Source organism: Equus quagga, chromosome 12, assembly GCF_021613505.1.
Source record: "Equus quagga isolate Etosha38 chromosome 12, UCLA_HA_Equagga_1.0, whole genome shotgun sequence".
Taxonomy (NCBI): domain Eukaryota; kingdom Metazoa; phylum Chordata; class Mammalia; order Perissodactyla; family Equidae; genus Equus; species Equus quagga.
Window position 1 is genome coordinate 3,392,013 of NC_060278.1, and position 27,946 is coordinate 3,419,958.

Genomic DNA, 27,946 nt, shown 5'->3' on the forward strand with positions numbered 1-27,946 from the left:
CCCATGGATCTTTAGTGTTGGAAATTACTTTTATTATTAACTTACTTATTATAGATATACAAAATGTTATCCATACCCTATTTATGCTTGGTGTTCCCATAGAATAAATAAAGCAATGCAAGTTTACACATTAATCTCAAGCTAACTACAAAACCAAACACTCAGAAAACAACATCAATTTGATGTGATGAACGATGGCATTTGGTAGAAACAAAATTCCTGTTATTGGGTAACATGATAATAGTGAGTGTTTGCAATTTTATGCTTTACTTGTTATTAACTGAATTTCCTTTGAGTTTCAGCATGATGAACAACTCTATTAGCCATCATCATGGTCTTTAAATTTTTTTAATTTAATTGGTACTGATGGTGGCTTAAATTTATGGTGGATTAATTTAATGGTGTACCCCAAAATCTTATATTGAAAAAAACCATTCAACGAAAAGTTCTTCACTATCTTGTTATGTCTAGAGCTGCTACTCATAAGTTATGAACTGCTGCTTAGTTTCCTGATGGCTAGACCATGGTGCCGATGGCCAGGATACCAGCTCTTTAGAGTTCAGTTCCATGTTACTCCTGTGTTCCCAAGGAATGACTCGCCTCTCCCACCACTTGTGTCTGTTTGAGTGACTGAGAAACCTTTGTCCACACAGGGAGGCAGGCTTTCCTGTGGTCTGCACTTGACACACATTTCATCATAATGGCTACAAAAAAACACGGCGGTTTCCTTATATGGCAGCTGTCTGGATGATCTAGAATATGTTTGCATTGCAGTTTTTAAAAGATAATTATCAAAATGAGAATGTAAAATTTTAAAATTCTTTTATACTGTTTGATGCTTGAAGAATGACCAGGTTGAGATCCATTGCCCACATATTAGAAATGGTATCAGGGCAAGTCAGAGGCTCTGGACTCTGATCAGGGGCTGTGATGAAACAGAGCACAACATGACTGTTTTTGAATCGAGGTGTGTTGTAAATGGAAAAGGACTTAGAGATCTTCTAGGGCAATCCCCTTAGATTGCAGATGAGGAGACAAAGACCCAGAGAGGTAAAGTGACCAGCATCTGATTTAGAACTCTGCCCTCCTGATTTCTTGGCCAAGGCTGTCCCCATCACAGCTCCCTGCTTCAGCTACGCAGCTAACTCCAGCAGCTTAGCGGGTTGGCAGCTATGGCACTGCGGAAATGTGACCCTTGTAATGTTATTTTTATTGCTCAGATAAAAAATGGAGATTGGGTCTCTCACAGGCTCACTTACAGGGTGAACCCTCCAGGATTTCACAAGAAGGGCATATTACTTCTTTTCTTCCTCATTAACTTTCAAATACTTGCTTTTCTAGCCCCTTGTATCTCTCAGCACAGTTACCAGAAATAGCTTTTGCTGAAACATTACTCTGTAAAAAAGATCAAACCCCGGAAAGAGTGACACACACATCAGTGGGAAGTCAGGTACCACGTTAGACTTATGCTACATTCTCGCACTCTGGAGCTTTGCTCCAAATCCAGCACTCACTGAGGCATCTGAGATATGCAGGAATCTCACCACCACATGAACCACACGCGTATCTAAAAGTCAGTAAGCGGTCAACATCTTATATTGAAAGAAATACTCTGATTTTAACTTGAGGCTGCGAACTCACTCTGATATTATATAAGTCCTACTTAGTTGAATTTGCTCACTCATGGTCTTATTCAACGGTAACATGAAATAAAGAATATATTAACTGGTATTAGTGACTTCTTTGGGTTGTCTGAAAAAAGGATATTATCCGCACTGCAACCGTGATGGATAAAGGAATATACATTGTGTATGGATGAGAGAAATTTATTCATTCACCTGGGTATGAAAAATTGATAAGTCTACAGTATGGTAATAGTGCCACATTTCTATTATGTTTTAAGGGATTTTTGTGGATTTTGAGTGTGTGTGTGTGTATGGGTATGTGTGCTGTAAGCAGATATCAAACATTCTTCCTTCAAAGATGGTGAATATGTTTTCTGTTTTCTCGCCTTTGCTGAACACTGAGTGAGTGTGTTTTAACGGAAGAAGTGCTGGATTCGGAGGAGGGAATCCAGAGTCCAGAGCCAGCGCTGCTGCAGACTGTCAGTTGTGTGACCTGTAGCAGTCCACATCACTTACAAGTGGCTCTGGTTCCTTATCCATTAACATTTAGCAATCAGAGAAGATGCCTTCCAAATTCTCTTTTGTAATTCCAGTTCGTGTTAGTTTTCCTTGTACCTAGCACAACGAAATTAATTGTTTGTGATGGAATATACTATCACCATTATAAAGATGTAATAGTCCAAACAGGTTTTAAAATTCTAAGGAAGCACTGTTTCTGTTTTCCTCTGCACTGGATGCCAAGATATCTACTAAGGATGTTAGAGTTAAAGTTTACTGAGCCAAAAATATTCCAGGGAAGGAAAAGCCTAGGAAAACTCCTTGTCCGGATTACTGTATTAAAGTTGATATTTTATAAACATTTCTTATCTCATCTGAAAAAGACATAGGGAATCTAAGTATTCTGGGATAAAAACAGATTGTGTCTTTAAGTATATGTGCATATGTACATTTAAATAAATTTTAAAAAGGAGAAAACATGGTCTGAATCTGGAACAAGACAGACTAGAACTGTCTTCTACAATTTTCTTCAAAGGAGGGGTTATGGAATACAGGTATAAGTTGCTAGAGAAGGTTTCTTTGCCGGGTTTTAAAAGCAGGACAGGGGGTTGGCCCTGTAGCCGAGTGGTTAAGTTCGTGAGCTCCACTTCGGCGGCCCAGGGTTTTGCTGGTTCGGATCCCTGGTGCAGACATGGCGCTGCTGGTCAGGCCATGTTGAGGCGGCATCCCACATAGCACAACCAGAGGCACTCACAACTAGAATATGCAGCTTCGTACTGGGGGGCTTTGGGGATAAGAAGAAAAAAAAAGAAGATTTGAAACAGATGTATGCTCAGGTGCCAATCTTTAAAAAAAAAAAGGCAGGACAGACACAAATCTGCTCATCTGCCTGAACTGGAGGAGGTTGCACAAATGGACTCAAGGAGCCTGTCCAAGCCCTTTGCAATTCTGATTCCCACTAGATACTCAGATGCTTTTTTTCTCTCACCTACTGAAGTTCAGTGTCAAAGTCAGCATGTGGCAGACACGGAGAAATCTTACTTTCTTCTCTACCTTTACTTGTAATTAAGCATTAACCAAGCCCAGCAGAGCGCTTGAAGATCTATATTTTTTGAGTGAAGATTTTTTAAATTACTTTGCTTAGTGTCCAAAAATTTGCTAGAAATATAATAGGGTCCACAGCTGTAGAATTCTGTTCTTTAAGAATAATCAGGAAAGAAGAAAATGTGTAGAGAAGGTTTGCATTCTTAACTGATACAAGTGGGAAACATATTTGGTAAGGCTGTGGAAAGTTCTAGATAGGGAGTCAGAAGACTTGGGTTCTTTGATGCTAAAACTAACTCTGTGATCTGGGGCAACTAAACTTCTCGGTATCAGTTTCTATATTTAAAAATAAGGAAGGCCGGCCCGGTGGCTCAGCAGTTACGTTCGCACATTCCGCTTCGGCGGCCTGGGGTTCGCTGGTTCGGATCCCTGGTGCGGACATGGCACCGCTTGGCATGCCGTGCTGTGGTAGGCGTCCCACATATAAAGTGGAGGAAGATGGGCACGGATGTTAGCTCAGGGCCAATCTTCCTCAGCAAAAAGAGGAGCATTGGCAGCAGTTAGCTCAGGGCTGATCTTCCTCAAAAGAAATGAAAAAATAAATAAATAAAAATAAGGAGATTGAACCAGACAATTTTCAAGTTCACTTCACCTTGAAAATTGATATACATAATTCTCTCTCTCTCTCTCTATGATATTATATATACACATACATATATATTTCTAATATATAACTCTTCTAAATTTTGTCCCCATTTAATTGATTCTCTGCTTCCAAGAAACACTTTTATAACCTGTGTTTTAACTGTTTATTATAAATGAGTTTGCAAGCTTGAGTTTTTTCTAGAATTCATGCCAACACTATCTCTTTTGAAAATTGTACATTTGTATCCACTTTGTGTGCTCCCACTAATTTCTTACTGCATTCTAGATTTCTACAACACAGTTCTGTTTAGCAGTGCACTATGGCAGCTCTTGTTCACAGTTGTCTGGAAAAGTCTTGTCTCCAAATTACAGTGGCTTTCTTTTTTTTCTTGCCCTGAAGCAACAAATGATAGGAGAAATATGTGTATGTTTCTGTTCTTCAGAGTCAGAGCTGCCTCAAGCGTAAAATTCTTAACCCTCTAGAGTAATCCAAATGCGATGAATCACAAAGTAAACGCCAGCCATAGGCTGCATATCAGGGGGATTGTGTAAGTTCAATTAATTTTTAGAACCAGATTGCATTGGTTAAGCTTGGGATCTTAATTTGTGCCAACGAAAATGTCAAATCATCCTACCAAGGTGCCTGAGACGTCTCACCCAGATAACAGCTGAAAATTTGAACTTGGCAGCTTTATAGATTGGTTTGTATCTAAAATGCAGGCAGCTTTTAAAAGCCCTGAATAAAGGTTGCTTTCTGTGGACACCTATGGAGTGACCATTTATAAAAGTACCCGATCATTTTCCCCTGCAGAAAGTGCTGTTGGCTGTAGAGGCTTGGTATTTAATCCATAACCCGTTATGCACGGCACCCTACAGTGGCAAGAACACACAGAGCCAGAACAAAGAGACCAAGAAAGCATTAAAAATGTCAGGCCCCAAGACCATGTTTAAATTATTAGGTGAGATGCCGTCTTGCGTTTAACAATGCCCGGCACACCTCGACGCCCAACTTCCTCTCCCCCCGCTCCGTTTTGGTGGGTTATTGCAATCTGTTCTGAAATTGAATTTTAGTTTGTCTCAATAGCATTTTGTAGTAAATAAGAGTCACTCTGGTATCTCGTTTGTGAATCTTGATGTAATAATCAGAGGTAATTGAAGCGTGCACAGGCCACAGAGACTTATGACTTGTTTTTAAACAAGTATTGACTGATATGAAACTAATTTAACAAAAACTGGAAATCGGCCTCCTCTGAGAAGGTGTGCACAGAGGACAGGCTCTGTTGCAATTGCACTGAGTTTGGCTTAACAAGTGCCGTGTTCAAATTTCCTTCCCTTTCCTGAAGGAGTTTGGATGCAAGTTACTGACAGGCGAGGTTGTGACCTGCTGACGAGGTCTAATCATGTGACGACTGGAGTTAATCACTTGTCAGTCCTGTGGTTTGGATTAATTGGGGTCGGTCATCCCCTCCTGCCTCGGTGGCTCCTATGGCTGAGAAAACCTCTTGGTGGCAGAGGCAGGCAAAATTGGCTCCAAATGGCAACATTTTGTGTAAACCAGCATAGATCCAGAATCTTTTTATTTTGTAAATAAATCTTCCTTAGACAGATAAGATTGTGTTTCTGCTCATGTTTATGTGAATATATGTACGTATAAATATATCCCATACAGACATGATATACATCCTCACTTGCAAGGTATCTGCTGGACTTATATTCCATTTTAATGCAAGTTAGATACTAAAAAGGAGAAATAAAAGAACAAAACCTGTAATTTCCATCTGTAAGCCGTATAACAGAACAGGATTATGAGACACAGTGCACTATTCTGCTGAGGCTCTGGATTTAAGGCGGGGAAAAAGCATTTGAGGATAAGAATTTGAAATTCAGGTGATGAAAAAAATAGTCTAAAATGCTGGTTTCCACAGATACTGACCTTAAGTACAAATGGCGGTGAATTTTTATGTTCATGCACTGAAGAAAAGAGAAGGATTGTGTGTAGTGCCCTCAGAAGATTAGTGATAAAGTAAAGCCTATGAAGCCTTTTGATGCTTTCCCCCCAGTTGAAGGAAGTAGAGGAGAGAGAGATGCAGAGAGGGAACTAAGGGGGAGAAAATAATTAACAGCTTCATTAGGCAAAACTTACGATTTGTATGTGCTGCTACAAAACACTAACGTCATCTGGATTGAGACTTTATGTGGAAGAACTTTCTTTAAACGATAATGAATTACAGCTCCTCAACAAACACTGTGAAATGCATAAATGTCACCCTTATCCGTAACACTACCAGAGAGCGCAGCAAGGTTGAGATCTAAACACTTTATTTTCTAAATAGAAATCTCAAAGACATGGACCTCATTAGAACTACCATTCCACCTGTGGAAACTGAAACAGACAGGATTGACATAAGTGTCTAGGGATTTATAGACATAATACTTATTATCACTAATAGGAGTTAGGTACCTAAATCCCAGATCGTCTAGATGAGGCTATGCCCCAAAGTATTTGGTGTGCTCTTCTGAAGAGATGTTGTTGTCATGATGGCTATTTTAATAAGGTTTAATGTAATTGGAACACAAGCAGAACACCCAGTGCCTTCAGATTTCCCAAAAGTGATTTATGTCATCTGTAGCAAAAATTTCTGAAAGTGTAAGATATTTTCTTCCAGAACTGTTTAGCAAACAATTTAGAAGGTTCAGTTTAAATGCTGTTAAAATTAGAATATAAAATAATTGGACTACCTAGGTTATGCAATGTTTGTTCTAGTTTTTCTTATTTATTCTTTTTTCTCAACAAGTATGAACTTATTTCCAGGGAAACAGTTTTGTTTCTGATTCTCAGAAAAATCCAAGATAAATAGAGAGACATATTTTCTACCTACAGGAAGTATAATCGTATCAGGGAAATAAATAAGGCATGATACCACCTAAAAAATAATTCCAGTGCAACACTGGGCAAACTCGTCATCACTTGGTCAGTCCTAGCTAACTGAGGGCCCTGTGAATCCAGGTGGAGGAGACATTTACAGGTGACTGAGTATAAGAAAAGCTTCAGAGGATGAATGAACCTGGAGTTGCGCTTTAAAAGAATGAATTTGGATCAGCAGAAGTAAGAAAAGAGAAACTTCTAGGAAAGTGATGCCAACACAATTCTGTGCAATTATCCTCAGATGAGGGACATCAGGGCAGTTGTCCCTGACCTTTGGGAAAGCTAATACTGTCCAGGGGTGGTAAGTGGGCAGAGGTGTGGAGCAGAGACCCCGAGGAATAGCCGGGGGATGGCTCTTCCAGTTTGTGCCTTAAAATGAAAACCCTGCAGCTAATAGCTGGACATGGATTTGACTTCCAGATCACCCTTTCTAATTTCCTTTTACGCTGCCATTTATCCACTAGGATTTATATTTTATGTTTTCCCTTTTTTAAGGCCATCATCAAAATTCATTTTAACCACATTAAACACTGGTTTTAAAAAGTCTGAGTTAGAACAAGAAGGAAATTCACCGTGTGGTTTGCTGCCCCAGAAAAGCTTGACTCAACCTTGAGACAACTCTGAAGTGGAGAATGAGCAGAGCATGTTCGGGAGGCCATTGAAAACATCCTGCTATAGAAATGTCCTTGAATTATCTTCTGCTGGCACAACTTCTATTTCTTTTGCCTTCTCTCTAGCACCCATGCTATTGGTTCACTTCCCAGTCACTGACAGCGAGGTCCAGACCCAAGGATGAAGAGCCGGCTCTGGCTACAGTATGAACGGCATCGTTCATACTCTTGATTCCATTGCAGGCACTTCTCTGCAACTCTGGGTGAACAATTCTGGAGTGAATTCAGTCGATTCACTAGTCAGTTCACTAAAGAACTGCCTGTGAAACCAGCGGCTTGACAAAATTGACTGGCTGTTCTAGTAGCGATGTGGACAAAGCTGCAGTGAAGACATTGTCGTGTCACGGGGTCCTACCTGTTCACTCTCTCTTTTCAAGCCTGTAAAACAATAACAGGCATAAAACAGGCGTGTCAGCTTTTCAGAAAAGAGTGTTACATAAATATAAGCTGTGACTACTTTTTTCACCAAAAAGTGTATATATCACACATGCTAAGAATACTTTCCTCCTAATTGCAAAGCATAATGGGAGTAAAAATCAAAGCTTTTGCTAATGGTCTTCTACCATTTGTACTGAAAATTTCCATTGAAGAGATCAATATTATTACTGTTCAAACATTTACACAGCCTGTGTTTAATATGCCTGTCACACATTAAGGGGAAAGTACTTTTGAAGACGTTGGGTTTTGAAGAAGAAAAATTAGAAAAACATCAAGTTGAAGTTATTATTTTTAATGACAGCCAAATCCAACATTTCTGCTGCTTCGTTAGTATTTGAACTGTTAACCTCTGTTTCTGAGTGAATATTCGTCAGTGAATAATTGTGAGGAATTCAGTAGTAAGTAATTGATATAAGGGCTATTTGACTTCTAAATTTACAAAAGCCTATTTTAAGGTTAAAAAAATGATGAAGGCTATGTGTGTGTTTAATTAGTGAAAATGGGTATTTTGTGTATGTCTGGGAAGGAGAATTATTACAACCTGAGTCATTAAGAAAAGTATCCTGAATCAATGGCATTTTTACAGGGCAGCGATAATCCTACTCTATTACACACACACACACAAATGTTAAAAGGACTATAGGTTGACATGAGATTACATAGTATTGTGAGGAGAGAGGGAGTAAGAGAAAATTCAACATAGAAATGTAACAGTTACAAAAATAGGAATGTTCTCTGTCCAGAATTTGGAGTTCTTGTTTGGCATGCTTAGTTTGTAAAAGAAAAATCAGTGGAATAAGTTAAATTCTTTCTTGGGCATCAGAAAGCCAACCCTCAAAGTAGATGTGGAAAATGCTTTTGTTAAATTGTCAGGAGAGCATTTCTTTGTCCCTCCGGCTCCTGGTCTGCCCACAGCGAGACCTGGGTCAGCCCTCCTCTGCTCTGCACCTCTCTCCATTTCCTGGATCCATGCTCCGCAGCCAGTTTTTGTTCCCAGACAAGACCTCACCTCTAGATTACCTAGTCCCAAATCAATAAGAAGGGCAGAGGTGGAAAGTGTCGGGATGGAGGGAGAAGGAAGCACAGAAGGTTTTGGAACAGAGAGAACAGAACCTGCCCTTTGTGGCACAGACTCTACCCCAGGTCCCCAAAACACCGTTACAGAGTCTTTGAAATACATGCATTCTTTTCAAAGTGCTCACCATCCCTGTATTGCTAAAATAATGATGTCTCAACAACCTTGGAGCAATTACAGAAGTGGTCTCATTACTTATCTGTGTTTCTCCTGTTTTTTTTAAAGTGTCAGTCTAATAAATGGATTCCTTAAATTTTTCTCTTCTTACAATACCAAAAAAGTTAGAGACTTTAGGGACATGATGATTATCCTCATGACTGAAGGGCTCTCAAGTGGAAGAGGGATTAAATGTGGTCTTAGGGTCAATGGGTAGAAGCTGCATTAAATACTGAAGAAACATTTTTGAGGGAACAGATCCAAGGCAAAGGGAGACTTGAGTTAATCACCAGGGTGTCAGAGGCAGGATGTGCTCCCTGTCCGGACCAGTGTGCTTCCTTTTTTTTTTTTTTTTAATGTATGCTTTTTGGTGAGGAAGATTGGCCCTGAGCTAATATCTGTTGCCAATCTTCCTCCTTTTTTTGCTCTTCAAAGCCCCAGTACTTAGTTGTATATCTTAGTTGTAAATCCTTCTAGTTCTTCCATGTGGGGTACTGTCACAGCGTGGCTTCATGAGCGGTGTGCCGGTCTATGCCCAGGATCCAAATCAGTGAACCCCGGCCGCCAAAGTGGAGTGCTCAATCTTAACCACTACGCCACCAGGCTGGCCCGTAGTTCCTTTTCCTATAGGTTTTTGAGCAAGGCTGAGCAATCCCTCTGTGGGAATCTCAGATGAGAAGTAGACTCTGATGACCATAAACACTTTTTTCATCATATCCTAAAAAATGAGATGTAATGAATGGTGTGTCTTTCATCATAGCACAGGAGAAGGTTCTGGTTCTTCTACTAACTGGATTTAAAATTTAGTTCCAGTCCTTAAGTGTCCTTAGCTTCAGTTTTCTCTTCTATAAAATGCCACATTGGTCTTTATCCCTTAGATCTCTTCCCACAGCAAAATTTTGCTAGTTCTATTCATGGTGGTCACTTAACTAGGTAGTAAAAACAGGGCATTCCTGACTCCTGCCTCAGAGAGACAAACTAAAGTCAACCATGCCAAGTGCATTTGTCAGCCTGGTGAGCCTTTATTACCAAGTATAGGCACAGCCTTAGGTATCAGCCTCATACTGATTGAGCCAGAAACAGTTGCTAAAATAGTTTTTCAAAGCACTGATTCAAGTTAAATTCCTAATGTTTAAGTCAGAATAGGAAAAGGAATTATGTGGCTAAATTCATCTGCATCTTCTCAAATTGTCATCATTTACAAAGTTGGTTCCCTCCCTCAGTTTCTTGTTGATTTCTGACCTGTGGCTAGTGCAAAGTAAGTGACTTTTCAAAATAGCACATGGAAAATACTTGGTGACAAACACTAGTTCCACAGGTATTATGTAATAAAAGATCTTAGGATCAATGAGATTGGCATATGTTGGGTTAAACCAAGTTAAATGAAGTTTCATACCTGTGAGCCCTCTCAGAACCTTTAATATACTGACATAAATTGAAGTATTCACAAAGGGAACATTGTAGGCAGCATTCCCAAATGATTTTGGAAAAAACCATCTTTTTCCTTGAAGCATATCATAAGGTTAGTTTTCTGGGGAACACATTTTCAGATCACTTTTCTACTCTGACTGCTTCCTACTAAGAAAAAGGAGCAAACACAACAGATTGGAAAGTGATGAAAACAATAGTAATATAATCTAGGTAATGTGCCATTACTAGAGGAAAAAGACATCAGAATTAATGAAATATCTGAAATATGGAGTATTTTAAAATTAATATGACAGTTGCAAGAACCTGCAATGTTTTAAATAAGTTCCCCCAGAAAGGATTCTCAAAGGGCTGTTTTATTGTACATTTGTAGGTGAGCATTTATTTGCCCCAAAATAATTCAAGAACTAAAATGCAAAAAACTGCCCTGTTTCTCTCTCTGTTCCTTTATGCTATCAATTCTCTTAATAAACATTTATTCATACATAAAGTGCAATAAACTTTAGCCCTCTACATTAGGAGTGTTTAAAGAAATTAGGCTGTTTAAATGTAGCGAAAGGTTAAATCATTTTCTGTATTCTGGGTTTTAGTGAAAAACAGTCGCCTTCCCTTGTGGAATAATGAGTCAGGGTAAGGAAGGGAAGCACAGCCTCCTCGCTGCTCTGCCCGCCTGTCTTGTTTTTGCAGCTGAGGCTTTAGTATTATCAAGGGCAACTTTTCACACCTTTCTCTAGCTTATGTTGTGCTTAGAAGAAGAGTGCATTTGGGAATGCTCCCTTTAGGCGACATTTTGTTGTAGCTAACTTGACCATATTCCCTTTTCCTTTCTATTAAGCTTGCCATAAAGATATCTTGGGGTTGGGGAGTGCTCTAGATGGTAGGATGGGGATTAAGTGATCTTGTGGTTGAGTTGAATCCAGGCTCCAAGCGCAGAGCCATTTCGGTGGCTGACCCGCTATGTGATCATATGGCGCTCCTGCTCTTGGACTACGGGTCATGTTTTTGGCCACTGCTTTCCTTTCTTCTAAACACACAATTACTCCTTACAGTCCATATAAATCATGAGGCCACCTAGATCAGTAAATCCTTTCTTCTGTCCATGAGCTTGTTCCCAGCACAGAGATAGTTAAAGGCTTGCTCCATACAAGTTAATTACTCAGTCTGTAAGGCAAGTCAGCGATAAGAAAAAAACATGTAAATGAATGGTTAGGCCGATAACCAATAATTCTCTGAATATTTTGTTTTTTAACCAATTTGCATGTTGTAATATAGAGAAAACCCTAGGTGACCTTTGACGTATTTGATGTCCAACATTTCTCATTCTATAAGTTATTCCCTATATTACAAACTGATTTGGGTTACAGAATATATGCTAGGTTAGTAGGACTACGAGTGGCCCAGTTGTCTGTGGCTGGTACATCTGCCTTTTGACTTAATAGAATTTTAAATAATGAAAAAGAACAAGTACTCTACGCATGGGCGCGCTGGACTCTAAAGATGAGTTGCAGCAGACAGTGTGCTGCTTTCAGCGATCATCCGGGATCAAGGCAGAGGAAGATCCCTCTATGACGTGATCTGTTTTTCTCACGTGCGTTGCATTCGACTATCATAAATGCATTAGGCCCACGTCTAAAAGATTCATGTTTCTTGCTTGTGGTTAGCTCAGAGGTCTCTACTTCAGGTAAACTTTAGGGGTTTACTGACCAGAATAGCACAGTTTCTGCTTGGGTCAGTGCCCATGGCCCGCCCTAAAATTCGGCTCAAACTTTTTCACTGCTAGTGATACTCAAAGGAAGAGACATCTATTCTGTGTCACTAGACCCATTTTTTTCCAGCGCGTTTTGCTTTCCACTTTTTCAGAAAAGATGGGTGGTCATTTCAGGGGTAGGGGTCTTCCCCATTCCAGAATGAAAATCTCACCTGCCTGACACTGAAAAGAGTCTACTGTAATTACTGCAAAGAAAAAACAGAAATCTTTAAAATACGAGTATTTGCCAACTTGAGTTCCTGCAGCTCTGATTAGCAAACTACCTAGATCCCCACCGAATAATTACTAATGAATCAGGATTTTTTTTTTTAAGTCTTAAAGTTAGCACATTAGGTCCTATAATCTAAAACAGAATTATTGCTTTATTTCTTTTTCCAAAGAATTATAAAAAAACTTAAGGATTACGATTTCATGGTGCTGTAAGCCAGAGTCACTGCCTTTCCAGAACTGGCAGTTGTGCCTCTTGCTTCCCCCGTGCCAGTTAGGGGCCTGAGCACCCGCGGCGCTAGGTCCAGCTGCAGGCCGTCGAGTCAGCTGGGTATATCAATGGAAGTGCTTAACAGTTTAGTGATTTTTTTTTTAAAAAAGACTTATCTTGTTGTATATAAATTGGTTTCTTTAACTCCATTACTGACAAGGCTTTAACTAATCAGTTAAATTTTTAAATCGGTTAAATCAGATTTTTGGTGATAGTACTGGGGTAAGACCTACTGTCATTGCAAATAGTATTTTTCAGAATATTGGGTTCTGGTCATATTCTGAGAGCTAGTCGTCTTCTGACTGAGAGGTGCCCCTGGGAGATAACAATAGCTAATAGCACCTCTCAGTTTCCTGCACTACCTAAGCTATGGTCTGTTTGGCCCTGGGTAGTTTATCTTTTGGAGAACAGAGCGGTGCTCCATTTAGCCTTCTATATATTTGCCTATTTCCTTCTCCTGCCTTCCAACCGTGCTTGGAAAGGGTCGTCATCCCCTGCGAAGGCCGTTATGTCGATTATTTCACTTAGTCTTCCCTGTCATCCTGCAAGTGAATTATCATTTTGTCCATTTTACAGGTGAGCAACTGAGGCTCACACAGACTAGATAGTGACCTGCCCAAAGCACTCAGCTAGTCAGTGGCAGAGTGTGAGGACTCGAATCAGAGTTGGTCCATTTTGGCTAATTTGACTGCCTGATGCTCAGGCAGGTGGCACATGCTTGCCTCACTGTTCCCTTTGGCACCTTGTGGGAGGTCAAAGATGGTGACACTTCCTGATAGAGCAAAGGTGCAGGAGTGGCTCCCAAGGCTCAGAGCTGGGACCAGGACCCAGTTCTTACTGCCCCTGCTTTCTCTCCACTGAACCATGTTAAAAGAGACTCAGTTAACTTGGAAAAAAAGTCCCTTCGGAAGTCTGAGAGGAGAGGAGCAGAAAGAAGAGAATATTCTTTATTAAAAAACAAGCAAACTTTGAAATAAAGATATAAGGATTTAAAGTAAATAAGAAGAAAGTAAACATGTCCAAAACACCCCCTCTGTCACTTCTTGATGGCTCAACTTGCTAGATAAACCCATCTTGAGACAATCCATGAAAGTAATTCTTTTTGTTCCTGAGAATAGTGGAAAGTTGGCAAGAAGTAAAAATTTTCTATGAAATAGGGAGGTGAACAAGTTGTAAATGATGTTAATATCTTCCAGATGTCACGGTTTTACTTGGGAATTGAATTTATTGTAATTAAAGGCATGTGAATTTTTCTATAAATACGGACTTTGCAAGTTTGACACTGGAAGACTCCATCACTTCTGGAGCAGAGTTGTTTTAAGGGAGGCATTCCTTCTCTTCCATTTAAAATGCATCTTTGGATTTGTAATCTGACTAAAATCAAAGAAATGTTTTCGCATGTGAAGGATTTTTCTCTTCTGTGCCAATAAATCTTAATTATGAAGTGAATTTCTTTAGAAATGAGAAATTCAAATTCCAAACATTTGCCATTAAAATTATATATTTTAACCATTCTTTTACACGTCTTGAATTGTTTTACATATTTATTTCTGAATTAAGTTATTATCCCTTTTCTGTCTTTAAACATATGTGTTTGACAGTCTTGGAGTTTCTGTTTTTGTTAGAGCAGGAGAAAATGGCTCACTCCAGCACCTTCTTTCCTTTTCACTGCAAGCAATGACTGTGGGCTCAGGGCTGCTGAACCAACAGCCAATATGACATGAGAACAGTGAGAAAGTTTCCACCATTGCTCAGTCTCCCAATCCTGCCCTTAGTCTTACCCTGCATCCTACGGGTCTTTGATCTTTTAGGTGATGTAAGTGGACGGTCCCTCCTGCCTTTGGTTTCCACAGCAGCTTCCGAGCTCCGTGTGTCCTACCAGAACTTGGTGCCTGTGGTAGGGAGAATGCTAAGAAGCTTCCCAAGATCCTCAGTCCCTGGTGTACACACACCTTCTCTCAGTTACTCAGTCAATCATTAACCTAGGTGCTGGAGCAAAGGGATTTTTCAGATTTAATTAAGTTACCCAATCAGTTGACCTCAAGAAAGGGAGATTATCCTGGGTGAGCCTAACCTAAGCAGGTGAACCCTTAAAAGGGACTCGGTTTCTCTTGAAGCGTTCTGAAGCATGAGAAGAATTCAGTGTGAGGGAGAGTCTCTGTTGCTGGCTTTGGGATCTGAGAGCAGTCCTCAGCTGACAGCCAGCGAGGAAATGGAGACCACAGTCCTACAAACGGCAAGAGACTGAATCTGCCACAACAGTGTGAGCTTTGACGAGGACACAGCACTAACGATGAGAACACAGCCCTTCCAAGACCTTGATCTTGGTCTTGTGGTGCCCTGGCCAGAGACCCCGGCCACGCCATGCCAGGCTTCTGCCCTGTGAGCTGTGAGCTAATAGATGTGCGTTGTTTTAAGCTCCCAGGTTTGTGGCAGTTTGCGCTGCAGCATCAGAAACTCATCTGTTACCTGCTACACCTTTTTTATCTCAGTTTCTCTCGTTCCGAGTTGGTCTTGACCAGCCATGGCTCATTGCAGCCCTCATATTTCCTCACACAGTCAATTATAACCCCCTTGCATTACCACAGTGAAATCCATTTAGTATCTCTTTTAATTTTACTCCAGTAAATCTTTTTTCTTTAATATTTTCTTTCTTCACTTTTGTAATACTGTATTTCCTGGGACTGTTAACTCTCATACATATTGTTGTGTTATTATCTAACCTATTAATCATCAGTTTTTTATAGCTACAATAAAATTATCAATATTTATTATTATGGCCCTGAGGTGTTACAAAAGCTTAAAGATAAAAATTTTAACGTGTGAGATTAGCTTTATGAGTTTTACTGTACTCTGATTGTTTGAGAACAGGTTGTCTGACTATGATGCATATAGAAGCCCTTACTAAGCTTAATCAGAGGGGCCACATCACGGGACAGATGGTAGATGGACTATTTGTTGTTAGGATTCCGACTCCTAGCGCCCTGTGGAGAGCAGAGCGGAACCCTGCCCCGACTTTTTGCGCCATCCTCTCACCTTTTGGTGCTCTATCAGACGTGCCCCACTCCTTTTCACAGGGTTTTCACGGCCAATGTTTTCAGAAATGGGTGGCCAGGTCCTTCCTGGTCTGTTTCAGTCTGGAAGCTCCACTGAAACCTCTCCACCATGGGTGACCCTGCTGGTATTGGAAATACTGATGGCATAGCTTTCAGCGTCACAGCGATGTACAGCTGCCACAGTGTGAAAACCAACAGATGGTTGGTGTGGGTCCCTGACTGGGAAACGAACCTGGGTTGTGGTGGTGAGAGCACCTAACCTTAACACTAGACCACCAGCGCTGGCTTAGGGGGACGATATGGTGTTGGAATTTCCTGGAGGAGAATTACCTAGAAGCCTGTGGACAAGTGCAAGAGTAACAGTGTGTAGGCCTTTCAAGAGGACGATGACATAACAAAAGACAAAAGCATCTGCAGCAATTTTTTGTTACAAGAGAGGTGAGAGGTCTGGCGTCCCATTGATGATCATGGAGTAGGAGGCAGGAGAGATGGTTTGGCTTCAGTATGTCCAGCAGCTGATGAGCAAAGCCGCCTGGTCTCTTCAGCTCTGTGCTCTTCCCACACTGTGGCGTGGGCCCAACCAGCGGGCGGTTACACGTGGGCTCTGGAACTTGTACTCATTTGGAAGCTTAAATAGACAGCAAAACCCTTGGACCCTCAGTCTACTCATAGATGGAACCCAAGTTTAGATGATAAGATGAGTGAAGGAACTAGATGGGAAGATGAAAATGCTGCTAAAATGCTACTCTACTCCTCAAATGAATGGGGAACCATATGTCATAGGATACCCCAACTGAAAAAAACGCAGACAGTGTCAATGGCATAGTACTTGGTGCAAATATGTATAAACACACAACAAGTATAGAAGTAGTAATTAGAAGTTAGACGTGGGAGGCTGTGTATCTAAAGGATTACTACAAGAAAGGAAAACTGAATTTTAGAAAGTGTCATAAAAGGTGAAAATGGGCCCCAGATCAAAGGCTAATGTCCTACAATCCTGCTTGTAATTCACAGAGTGAATATGGGAAAGAGAAAAATATGTATATGAAAAAATATATCTTTAGGAAAAATATTTGACATTATTTTAATGAAGGAAAATTACCTAATTAGAAACAAACGTCGAAGGAGAATATGACAATAGAACAAACAAAGCAATATTCCGTTGATAAAAATTAAAATTTTATACAGATTTAGAATGGCTTTCATAGAAATTGGCATTTGACTATAGGCTATGAGCTGCGAGGACAAGAGCCAGGTCATAGCCCAGCCTCTCTGTTCCTCTGCAAATGCCAAGGGATTCTCTGGCAGGGCCTCAGGCTCAGGCCCTCGCCCTCTCCCTGCTCTGAATCTAGGGCGTTGCCGACTCCATCCTGGGGGAGGGCACCAGGCGGGCTCCAGCCCTGGTGGTGGTCAGAGGGCCCTGCCCCTCCCACTTACTCATCATGGGGGGTGGATGGGCCTGCATGACCCAGGCGCTGCCCTGTCCCGTCTTTACTGGACCTCTCTGTGTTCAGGCCCAGGGTTCTGGCGCTAGGAAGAAAACAAAATCACAGCTCCCATTCAGTACCAATCCAGCCTCCACTTCTGTTTCATCTCTATTGCCCAGGCTGGGCTTTGGTTCCAGTCGTGTGGTCCCTGAACATCCATTCTGAGCAGGAGGACTAGGACAGCTCTGGGAGGAAGCCCAATGGCCACCATCAGTCCCACTGAAACGTTCAACTCATGTGACTCCCTGAAGGCCAAGAGCTCTCTCTGTCTCGGTCTCTGTCTCTCTTTCTCTCACACACACACATGCACGTATACCTTTGCACACACCAAGATGTCTGTTTATATAGCTCTAAGCACACCATTAAGAAAATCAGTAAAGTATTATTTGATATGGCATTTTTCTAGCAAGAATGACCAGTTGAAAAATTGAATTACGAGTTTATAATGAATAATTCTAAAATAAGAGCCCATACCTATTCCCCACACCCCCAAAATATGTATGAAAAGGAGTAACAAGAGCAGCTATTGGAACCAAATTTGCCCCAAAGTAGGCAGTGTTGAAAGGATACAAACTACTTCCTGCATGTCTCTTACCCAGTGCCTCCCAGCTCTGGGCTCCGGGGATGGTACCACCTGGTAACTGCCTTCCTGGGATCGCTGTGGAGACTATGTGAGATAACACATCTGAGAGCACTTTGTAACATGGAAATTACGTGCAAATGGCAAGTGTTATTGCCAGCATTTCAGACAGTATGAGATCAAATCCAATTCACTTGAACTTTCTAGTACCAAAAAAAAAAAGTCACAGAGCACCTCATTGATTCAGCTGTTTAAAAAAAAAGGGCAAAGCATTCGATTTACTTCCAAATAAAATATCATAAAAGATAGTATTATCTAACCAAGAAATATAAAATTGTTAGCTAGGCAATAAAGTATTGATTTGCTACTTTAGTTACAGGTAGTTAATGCTTTTTAAAAATAACTTTTATCTGATTGCAAAGGAACATTTGTCTATTGTAAAACTTTTGAAAAATACAGAAATGACTGTAAGGAACATAATGTCACTACCCAGAGATGACCACTTATTAACAGCTCCCCATATGTCCTCTCAGTTCTTTTACTATGTAGGAATAAAAATTGAGAATATACTATATATAGGGGTTTATGTTCTGATTTTTCGCTTCTTATATCATAAGCATTTTCATATGTTAGAAAAAGATCTTTTGTTGAACATGCTTTTTAATGGCTGAATAATATCTCATGATATGAATGCATGTAAATTCCTTTTTGTTTCCTTCCTGTCTGCCTTATTTCCATTTCTCCCCATTATTATAAATAAAGCTTCAGGCAATGCTCTTTTGCATAAATATTTGACATTATTCCAAATCATTTCTTTAGAATAGATTTCTAAAAAATGCTTTCACTAGATAGGATGCTATGAACCTTGTAAGGTTTTTCATGTCTCCTGATTAGAACACTGCAAGCAAGCCAGAACTGTTACGGGATGAATCTCATGTAAAATCGCTCAGAAACACAGATGCAGACTAATTGGCTCCTCCTAGTTCCATCATTGTATATTTTTATTTCCAAATCCTCTTTCTAATACTCTGCAAGAAAATCTGTTCTCTTCTGGGTGTCCGTAAGGCAATTCTTGGACAGCAGCACATTTATCGTTTACAGGTTGTTCAGTTGGGACCGCCATTAATGCCTTGTGCAAAATAAACCAAAGATCCAAAGAAACACATTTTTGCAGGTGAAAATTATGTGAGCCAGCATCATTTCTCACTCTGGTTTATGATGTCAGGTATCAAATTTCTCCATTATTAATATGCATATTCACGTGGGGGTAGATCCTCTTGGAAGGAGATTAAAAGGACACCACTACCTAAAATCCCCCTTCTCAAGGCGAGAAAGTCCAGAAGCTGTGAGGGGGCTGGTACAGTAGCTCCCCACACAGACAACACCCTGCAGGGGATCAGCTTCCTTTCCATTAACGGGCTCCACCAGAGAGCGTCAGGGGTCGTTTGTCCTTGCGGGAGAAAACCCGACTTAGGTAACGCTCACCGTTCGTCTATTCAGCACTGTGTACCTGCAAAGCCCTGAAACCGCTCGCCACTGAATGAACACATTTCTCATTTCCCAGCACTTTTCCCCTTCCTTGGCCATTTTCCTAAAACCATAATTCAAACTTTCCAAAAGAAAAAATAATCCCTGGGTAATCCTTTCAAGAATTCTTAGAAGGAAATCCTTATTCTTTTATCACTCTTATGGGAAACCTAACTCGTGATTACTATTAGGATTCAAAATGTTTTCACCACCTGTATATACCAAGGTGGGTGAGCGTAGGGGGACGTAGCCCAAAGGCCTTTAGCTTAAGAAACTTGAGCTCCGAGGCCGGGGGCACTCGTGAGAAGAGCCACCCAGTGTGTCACATCCTAAAACTGCCGCCTTGGGAAAGTGTGAATTGTGAAAGGGTTAGGTGCAGAGATCTATTACTTCCCAGGAAATGCAGGCGGCTTTACCATCATCATGATTACCATACTAATCGTCACTAAGGATGCTCAATCAGTGCGGAAAGGGAAAGCTTTAAGGAAGATTTAAGAAAAGAAATGGGAGGATGGTTGGTTGTCTTCTGAATATTTTGAAAGTCCAGGTGACATTTTTCATTCCTGTGATGATAAGCGGGGAGAGTGAGGTCTGAGGAAGGACTTCCCTTAGCTGGGCCCCATGTCTGCGCTCGGAGCAGGGCGAGGAGGCGCCCCGCTGCCAGGCGCCTGCGCAGAAGGCTGGGGCACTTTGGAGCCAGACGTGGCGGCCTCCTTGTCACCTGGAGCATTCTTCTGCCAGAGCAGGCTCCAAATGGACAGAAGAGTGGGCCTTGTGAGCCCCTCCTCTGGCTTTTACGAATTAGATTCCAGAGACACAATTGCCAGTCCCTCTAGCAGCTGGAGCGTGTCGGTTTAGAATGAGAGTCAAACAGGAGCCTCCATTGTCACCTCGGTGGGTCTCTGCTGCGGAGACTGGGGATCTTGACATTCCAAGAAATGCAGTGTTTGCCACACTGGCAGCAGTAACAGAGCAATGTGCAGCCGACTAGGGGATCAAAATTTGCAAACTCAGTATCCTGGGCCTTGGGCCAATGCAGGCTGGGTGCGTTGCTGTGGTGACACATTTAGTCTCTAGGGAGGGATGCTGGCACACCAGCTGCATTCCTGGCATCACATTTGCCAGCGAGAAACTTATGGAGTGGAACTGGTATCAACTCCAGAGGGAGATGCAAGCTGCTTTAACTTCTCTGGCAATACCACCCCTTGCAACTTGTGCGCATACCCCCTCCTGAATATTTACATGAACTGCTATTTGCAACACTCTTCAGGACCCTGTTGGGTGGTACTTTGAATGGAAGTGCTAAGACGATAGCAGCATTCCGGTTTGGAATTGTAACTATTGTATCCCTGAATAATTCAATTTCCTAAAATTGGCACTTAACGATGCAAGGACTTATCTCTTGCTGGGAAGAGATTCTAATCCCTCTCTCCCTTTTAAAAATAGCTTTTACTGGTGCCAAGAGGAGGGCCTAGTATTTACCATTAGAAGGTATATGAATTTAAAACTGGCTTCTTTCTCTGTTGCAATTGGCTGGCACTCTATTAGCTGAGGTCTCTCCTACCAGGGAGAAAGAAGTGCCCTTAGTTCTCGGGACAGCCTGGCCCACCTCTCTTATTTGTGCCTGGAAGGCAAATGCACTAGGATATGGCCACTTAGTATTCAGACCATGTCAGAATTCCAGTAAAAAGCCTATATTGCAGAGCTGGACGCATAGTCACCAGACCAGACACAGTCAACAGTTCAAATCACAAGTTAAATTATAAGAAGCATGGAGCAAAACATGCAGACCTGTCTAGTCAGTGAAGCAGTACAGATAAAAGGAGTTACTACCTAAATGCCAACTGGGGAAGCTTAATGAATACAGAGATGGTGTTCTCTCCATTGCCCCCGCTGACTGTAAAGGCTAGTGAGGATTTTGAACATAATGCTTTCTTCATCCTCCTCTTCTTCTTCCTTTGTCTTTTAACATACAAAGCATCTCCCAAAGATGGAGAGAGGAAGGATTCCTGTGTGTATTTCCATAGTCTTGCAAAGGGACAGCGATGCCAGCAGGCCAGTGATTACTACTGGAAACATCAGATGCAGCTAAGGAAGTACGGTTAATACAATAATGCACATATGTTAATACTCAGTTCCATCAACGTCAGCTTTATTTTCTTCTTGATATACACAAAGCTGGCACACGATTTTAACTGATGAGGTAATGTCATTTTTAATTTAGAGAGCCTTAGCTGTCCACTTTAACTAGTGAGATCATCTTTGCAGTTGTCTCATGAGACTTTCTGTAAACCTAAGTCATGCATCCTGGACAGTTGGAAAAAGGGCTGTTAAAGATGACATTGGTCATCACGAAGATTTCCCCTGCTTTGATCTCTTTGAAATTGCCAGATGCAGTTTATGTTGCTGCCATATTTTAACCATTCCTGAAATTAATACATCCCAGAACTTTTGAACCAGTTAAACACAGAAATAAAATAAAGGTTTGAAATGAATGGATTGTAATGTTTTCATGTCAGTTCTAGAAGAAAAATGGAAGACAAATCAGATTATCTGCTTCCTGGGTGAGTTGGTAAATAAAAATAAAGAGCAGAACAAGACACTAAGAAATATATAACGCCAAACAAACAAAAATCCTCCTATTTTCCTGGGGGATACTAGTTTATTGGAGATGGTTTTCCACTTTTTAGAGATAAAGAAGGTCCTGGCATATCTGTTATCTCAGTGCAGTCTTTGGAGTAATATTTTATTGTCACTTCCTTTATCATTTGTCTCCTTAGTGTATTATTATTAAGCCTGAATATTTTAAATCACATCACTTTAGTGATTTCAGCTGTGTCATATTTCCTTTGCAAACAACAATATTCCTTTAAAGATTCGGGCTGGTAGGGATAAACAAAGTTACTCTCCATTTTTAAATAAACTTTTTTCTTTGGAGAGATTATGTTCTGCAATTCAAGTGTAGTTTTTGGGGGAAGATGATCTGTGTTTTAACCATGGTGGATACTGAGAGAGTTTTTTCTAAGAAGCCTGGAGTTGGTGGAATGGACTTAAATAGTAAAGAATCTGTTTATTATTCTGTGGCCATATGTTTAGAGGGTAGCTCACAGAAATCAAAGTATTGTTCATGGAGGAGCTCCAGCCAAGGAGACATTTTGAATTCATAAAAGAACTCCACAGTTTGAAAAGAATGCACAGCATTATATATTGACACCCCAGTCCCACAGACAAAGGAACACAATTTAATAATAGAGAATTATGCTCATAAGATTTTTCTTGTTCTTGTTAATTGGTTACTTTAACTGACATTGTCTGCAAGTATAATGGACACCATTATTCTTAATAGTTCTGTGTTGCCAGATGATGTATACAGACATGATGTAGTCCATTTTAATTATTTCATTTTGCTAGATTTTTTCCCCCTCCATGTAATACAGTGGCGAATGCAAACAGCACTATTTCCCCCCAACAGACAGTGATAAATAATGCTGGTTTCTAAAGTACTGAGATTAAAAGGGCATTTCTTGCTGACCTAATGTTTTCTTCCATATTTATGTGTTAGGTATGACTACGTGGAAGTCATCGATGGAGAAAATGAAAACGGACGTTTATGGGGAAAGTTCTGTGGAAAGATTGCCCCTTCTCCTATAGTGTCTTCAGGGCCATTTCTTTTTATCAAATTTGTCTCTGACTATGAGACACATGGTGCAGGGTTTTCCATTCGTTATGAAATTTTCAAAAGAGGTGAGTAACTTACAGTAGAACAAGTATGTTTAAACGTTCATTAACATTGTTTGATTTCATGAAAGCCAAAGAGGAAAGAAAGACAAGAGGTTATGCCTTTATCCTTTTGTAAAAATATCATATATTCCCACTTCAAAAATATTGGAAAATACTTTAAACAAAGAAAAATTACCCAATGTATGGAGACAGTGTGTTTAAAATTTTTTAGAAAGTAGTATTTCAGGAGTCAAAATTACATCATTCTAATGTGTTACCCAGTGTTTATAAGGTATATACTCAGTGAAACTCTTTTAAGAGCATTTATTCATATCTTTCTTCCTCAAAAATAAGTTTGATCAACTCTTGAACTTTGATTTCTTTTGTTAAAAATGCGTGAGTCCCTCTTATCTTAAAACCACATACATCTAGTTTCTTTTATTTTATTGCAAAATTCAAAACTGGTAGTTCCCAGAAAAAGCAAAGCAATCCACTAGGCTTGGAATTTCTAAAGGTATGGGGGAAGAAGAGGCTTTCTGCTCATGGAGGGTGGGGTGGGGAAGGGGCTTCTTGGAGGAGACAAAGCGGTGATGCTCGGCATGGCGTTCCCTTTAGGAGCATCAGCTGCTCCTGCAAGACGGTCACTTACTGATCTTCTGTTATAACGGCGTGTACTGGAATGGGATGGAATCTGACAGTTCATAGTCTCCCAGCCTTGAGGAATTAAACACACATATACGTCAATTGATAAACAATGTATCTTTATGTGAATGTCACTGTTTTTTCCAAGTCTGTAGATTCCCTTTATGTGTTAAATACAGCCTACCCTTTTAAGTTGACATCAATGTGTGGGGGATGATCCAGGAAGAGAGGCTCAAGACTTGAATGTATTGTCCTGGAATATAGGAGAAAGAGCTTTTTTAATAGAAAAAATCTAGCCACAGAAATTACAAAAGCCTGAGGTCTTCTGGTTCACTGGCAACTGAGAATAATGAAAAGGAGAGTCATTAGGAGTTTCTGGGAACGTTGGTACAACTTCTTTAAATTTCAAAGAAATCTGACACTGCCCCATATAAATATGGGTAGGTGGAGAGAACTTTCTTCAGAAATTTATCTAAGTACATACTTAGAAAACCTTTAGTATAAATAATAGTGTGCACACGTCATTAGTATGTACAGATGATTACATATGTACATATTTCTTGTGATGAAAGCTGTTTGACTTGTTATATAAATCATATTGTACATGTACATATGTGTATACACACACACATATCTACATTTGCTTGCTTACCCGCATGTGGCACCATCAAAGAAAAAAGGTGTCAAAAAAGGGGGTAAGAATAGCCTTTTATTTTCACTGTTTCTCAAAGATCTGAAGACGGTTGAAAGAGAAAAGAGAGAGAGAGAGATCTGTCACTAAGTCATTAAGAATTCCTCCTCTTCCTTCCAAATGAACTCAGTTCCCTACATTTCTGTTAGTCTCAGATGTAATTTCCCTGTCCTGCTGTCCAACGCCATCCTTGATACTTGAAGCCTTTTTTCGTTCTTTCTCTGCTTGCCTCCCTACATCTGATATGCCTTCTAGTTCTTTTGAATTTTCATCCAAAGGTCTCAGAGAGTTGCAGCTTCTTTTCCATGTTCACTGCCTTTAACCGAAGAGGGCCGATTTGGGATTCTCCCCGTGCTCTTATCCAACACACAGCTTCTCAAACAGTCATCAAGCCACTGTCCCCAAAATGCGTATCACAGGTCTCCATCATCAATGGTCAATCCTCAGTATCCCATTGGGTCAAGGGCAAGGCTTGACATCAACCACTCCAGATCTTCTCCAGCTTCAGCTCTCACAAGTGCACAACCTGGCTTCCTGCCTCAGGCTGGCACACTGGGTACATTCCACACACCTAAAGGTGAATTTTAATTCTGCTACTGACTGTCTGGGTGAGTGTACAGAGGCTCATTTGAAAAATGGGTAATAGTATCTAGCACAGCCTTGTTATGAAGATCAGTTGGAATGAAAACGTGTAGCCAGTGCCTGTCACCAAAGGTGTGTTCAATAAACACTATCTGTTATGGTGATTACGGATGAAGCTGATGCCTTCAGTATTCATAACCCTTGCTCTCCTCTGGTTTATGGCCCTTAACTTCCATGGAAACCTGGCTTTAAACGGATTCTTCTCAGGAAGCATTTCCTAATTTGTCTATTTTTATTTCCTTACACATATATCCAATTTGTCCCCTATATGTATACACACACACGTATACACATATGCATATTGTATTCATACACACACGAAGTATATTTCACTTAGCACTATGTTTCTCCTTAGTATTTTCACATTTCTTCATTGTATACATGTTTCATTTCCCGACTAGATTGGTACCCCCTGAAATGTGCGAAGTAAACATCTTTTTTTCCCCTCACTGCACATACTATAGTCCTTACAGTACTCCATAAAAAATTATTAACTAATATAATATACCTTTATATACATTGTATATGCATATACATTTATATAATATACATTCGTGTGTACATATCTAAGTTCATGGACATTCCTTCCTGAAAAGCCATTTAATGATATTACAGAATCTGTGAATCTTTCTTCTTTTCAAACCATGGCACTTCTTCTAGGATGCAGCAGTTTCAGTTTTTCTTAACACTAAATTAAATAATCATAGCTGAATCAATAAATTAATCCTTCATCCATTGACTTAGAAGTTTCCTGTCAATAGATTACACTTCTGAGGAAGATTTAGGCCATCCCTGCATCCCAAGGGCTGCATTTCTAGAGGCCCACCTTTGCCTGACAGTCAGCAAGCCTGGTTCCCACCTCTTCTACGCTTCCTGGAGCCATCGTGGACACCCTAATTCTCTCCCCAGGCACCCCACTTTCCCTTTCTACTTTTCTCTTCCCAGCTGCTGAAACCTTGAGCCATCAGCCCCAAAATTATCATGAACAGTGATGTGTGGCACTCAGAGCTACACAAGGTACTCTCAGTCTTGCAAATGATGTCGAAAGCCTGTGTTCACTGGCTCCTGATGCTGTGTGTGCATCACTCACACCAGCAGCTCGTTCACTCCTTGGCACATGGAGCTGCTTGCCCTCCCTCCTGTTTTTTGCTTGTGGACTCACCACAAAATTCTTTAACCCATTCTGGCCAAGGTCCTTTCTGGGGAAGTGATCGCTCAAGTGTGGCAAACTTAGGCAACAGTGAATAAGGAAAATATTAAAAGAAATTTTCATTTTTATGGAGGAAGGAGGAAATTACAGAGTCTTTAAATTAGAAGTGATTTTTTTTTTCTCAAATCCTAAAGCCTACCTCCCATTTGTTATGCACAGAGTCTGAGGCCCAGAAAAGTTAAGAGGCCACCCAAAGCCACGCGGCAGGTGAGTGGTAAAGGCAGGACTGGGACTCAGATCTCCTCGTGCTTGATCCAGTTCTGTTCCATTACCCCATGATCTTTCCCCAGGTCTTGTCAAAATACCTTAGAAAACCTGGACTAGCGTCTAAAGATATCTGACATAACAAGGGCACAAGAAAAGCAATGAAAATTTATTTGATTTTGAATGTATGTCCTTAATTCCTGTCATTTTTTTTTCTGTCATTAAATCTGAATCTTACCCGGACAATTTTATCATTTTTTTTTTTTGAGGAAGATTAGCCCTGAGCTAACATCTGCCACCACTCCTCCTCTTTTTGCTGAGGAAGACTGGCCCTGAGCTAACATCCATGCCCATCTTCCTCTACTTTATATGTGGGATGCCTGCCACAGCATGGCTTGACCAACAGTGCGTAGGTCTACATCCAGGATCCGAACCAGCAAACCCCAGGGCTGCCGAAGTATGACCTTAACCACTGCACCACCCGGCTGGCCTCAATTTTATCATTTTTAAGAAGAAGAAAATATTAATACCTGCATTAAATCCTGCTGCTTACTTTGCCTTAGAAGGACCTAGCCAAGTATTTTTTGCCCCAGGGAGGAGGTTGGAGGTCTCCAGGGTCACTGTTCCTACACTTTGGAAATAAAATTCTAAAGGGTTCCCAATATCGTATACATGTATATACTGGTTAAGATTCAGCACTCCCACCAGCACGGCCCAGGTTTGTTTCCCGGTCAGCGAACAACTACACCCGTCTGTTGGTTGTCACACTGTGGCGGCCGCATGTTGCTGTGATGCTGAAAGCTACCTCATCTCTGGTATTTCAAATACCAACAGGGTCACCCATGATGGACAGGTTTCAGCGGAGCTTCCAGACTGAGACAGACTAGGAAGAAGGACCAGGCAGGGTTCTGCCCTGCTGTACACAGAGGGTCGCTGGAGGATGAGTCCACTCGATGGCACTAACAAAAAACATATATGTGTGTGTGTGTGTATATATGTGTGAGTATATATATGTGTGTGTGTATATGTGTGTGTTTGTATATATTATGGGTGTGTATGTGTGTATATGTGAATATATATATGTGTGTATGTATATATGTGTGTATGTATATATGTATTTGTATATGTGTGTATGTGTGTGTGTATATATATGTGTGAGTATATATGTGTGTTATATGTGTTTTTCTAATGTGTGTGTATATGTGTGTGTTTGTATATATGTGTGTGTGTATATGTGTATGTATATATGTGTGTGTGTATGTGTGTATTTGTATATGTGTGTGTATATATGTGTGTCTATATATATATTCTTTGTGAATTAATGACTTAAATTGGCATAGCCGCTGTCATCTCAGAAGCTACCAAAAACTAAGAAACAGATTATAAACTATACAACACATTCCATAATCTCTTTACCTGGAATTGACATGGCAAA

General features: G+C 40.6%; 1 protein-coding gene across 5 annotated transcripts in view; it reads left to right on the forward strand.

Annotated features, from left to right (window-relative positions):
• Window positions 1–27,946, forward strand: part of NRP1 (neuropilin 1) — a 147,356-nt gene that overhangs the window by 34,241 nt on the left and 85,169 nt on the right. For all 5 annotated transcript variants that reach the window (XM_046678593.1, XM_046678594.1, XM_046678596.1 and 2 more), the window contains one exon: window positions 22,965–23,146. In XM_046678593.1, coding sequence (XP_046534549.1) covers window positions 22,965–23,146 — 182 coding nt within the window. The remainder of the gene's footprint in view (window positions 1–22,964; window positions 23,147–27,946) is intronic.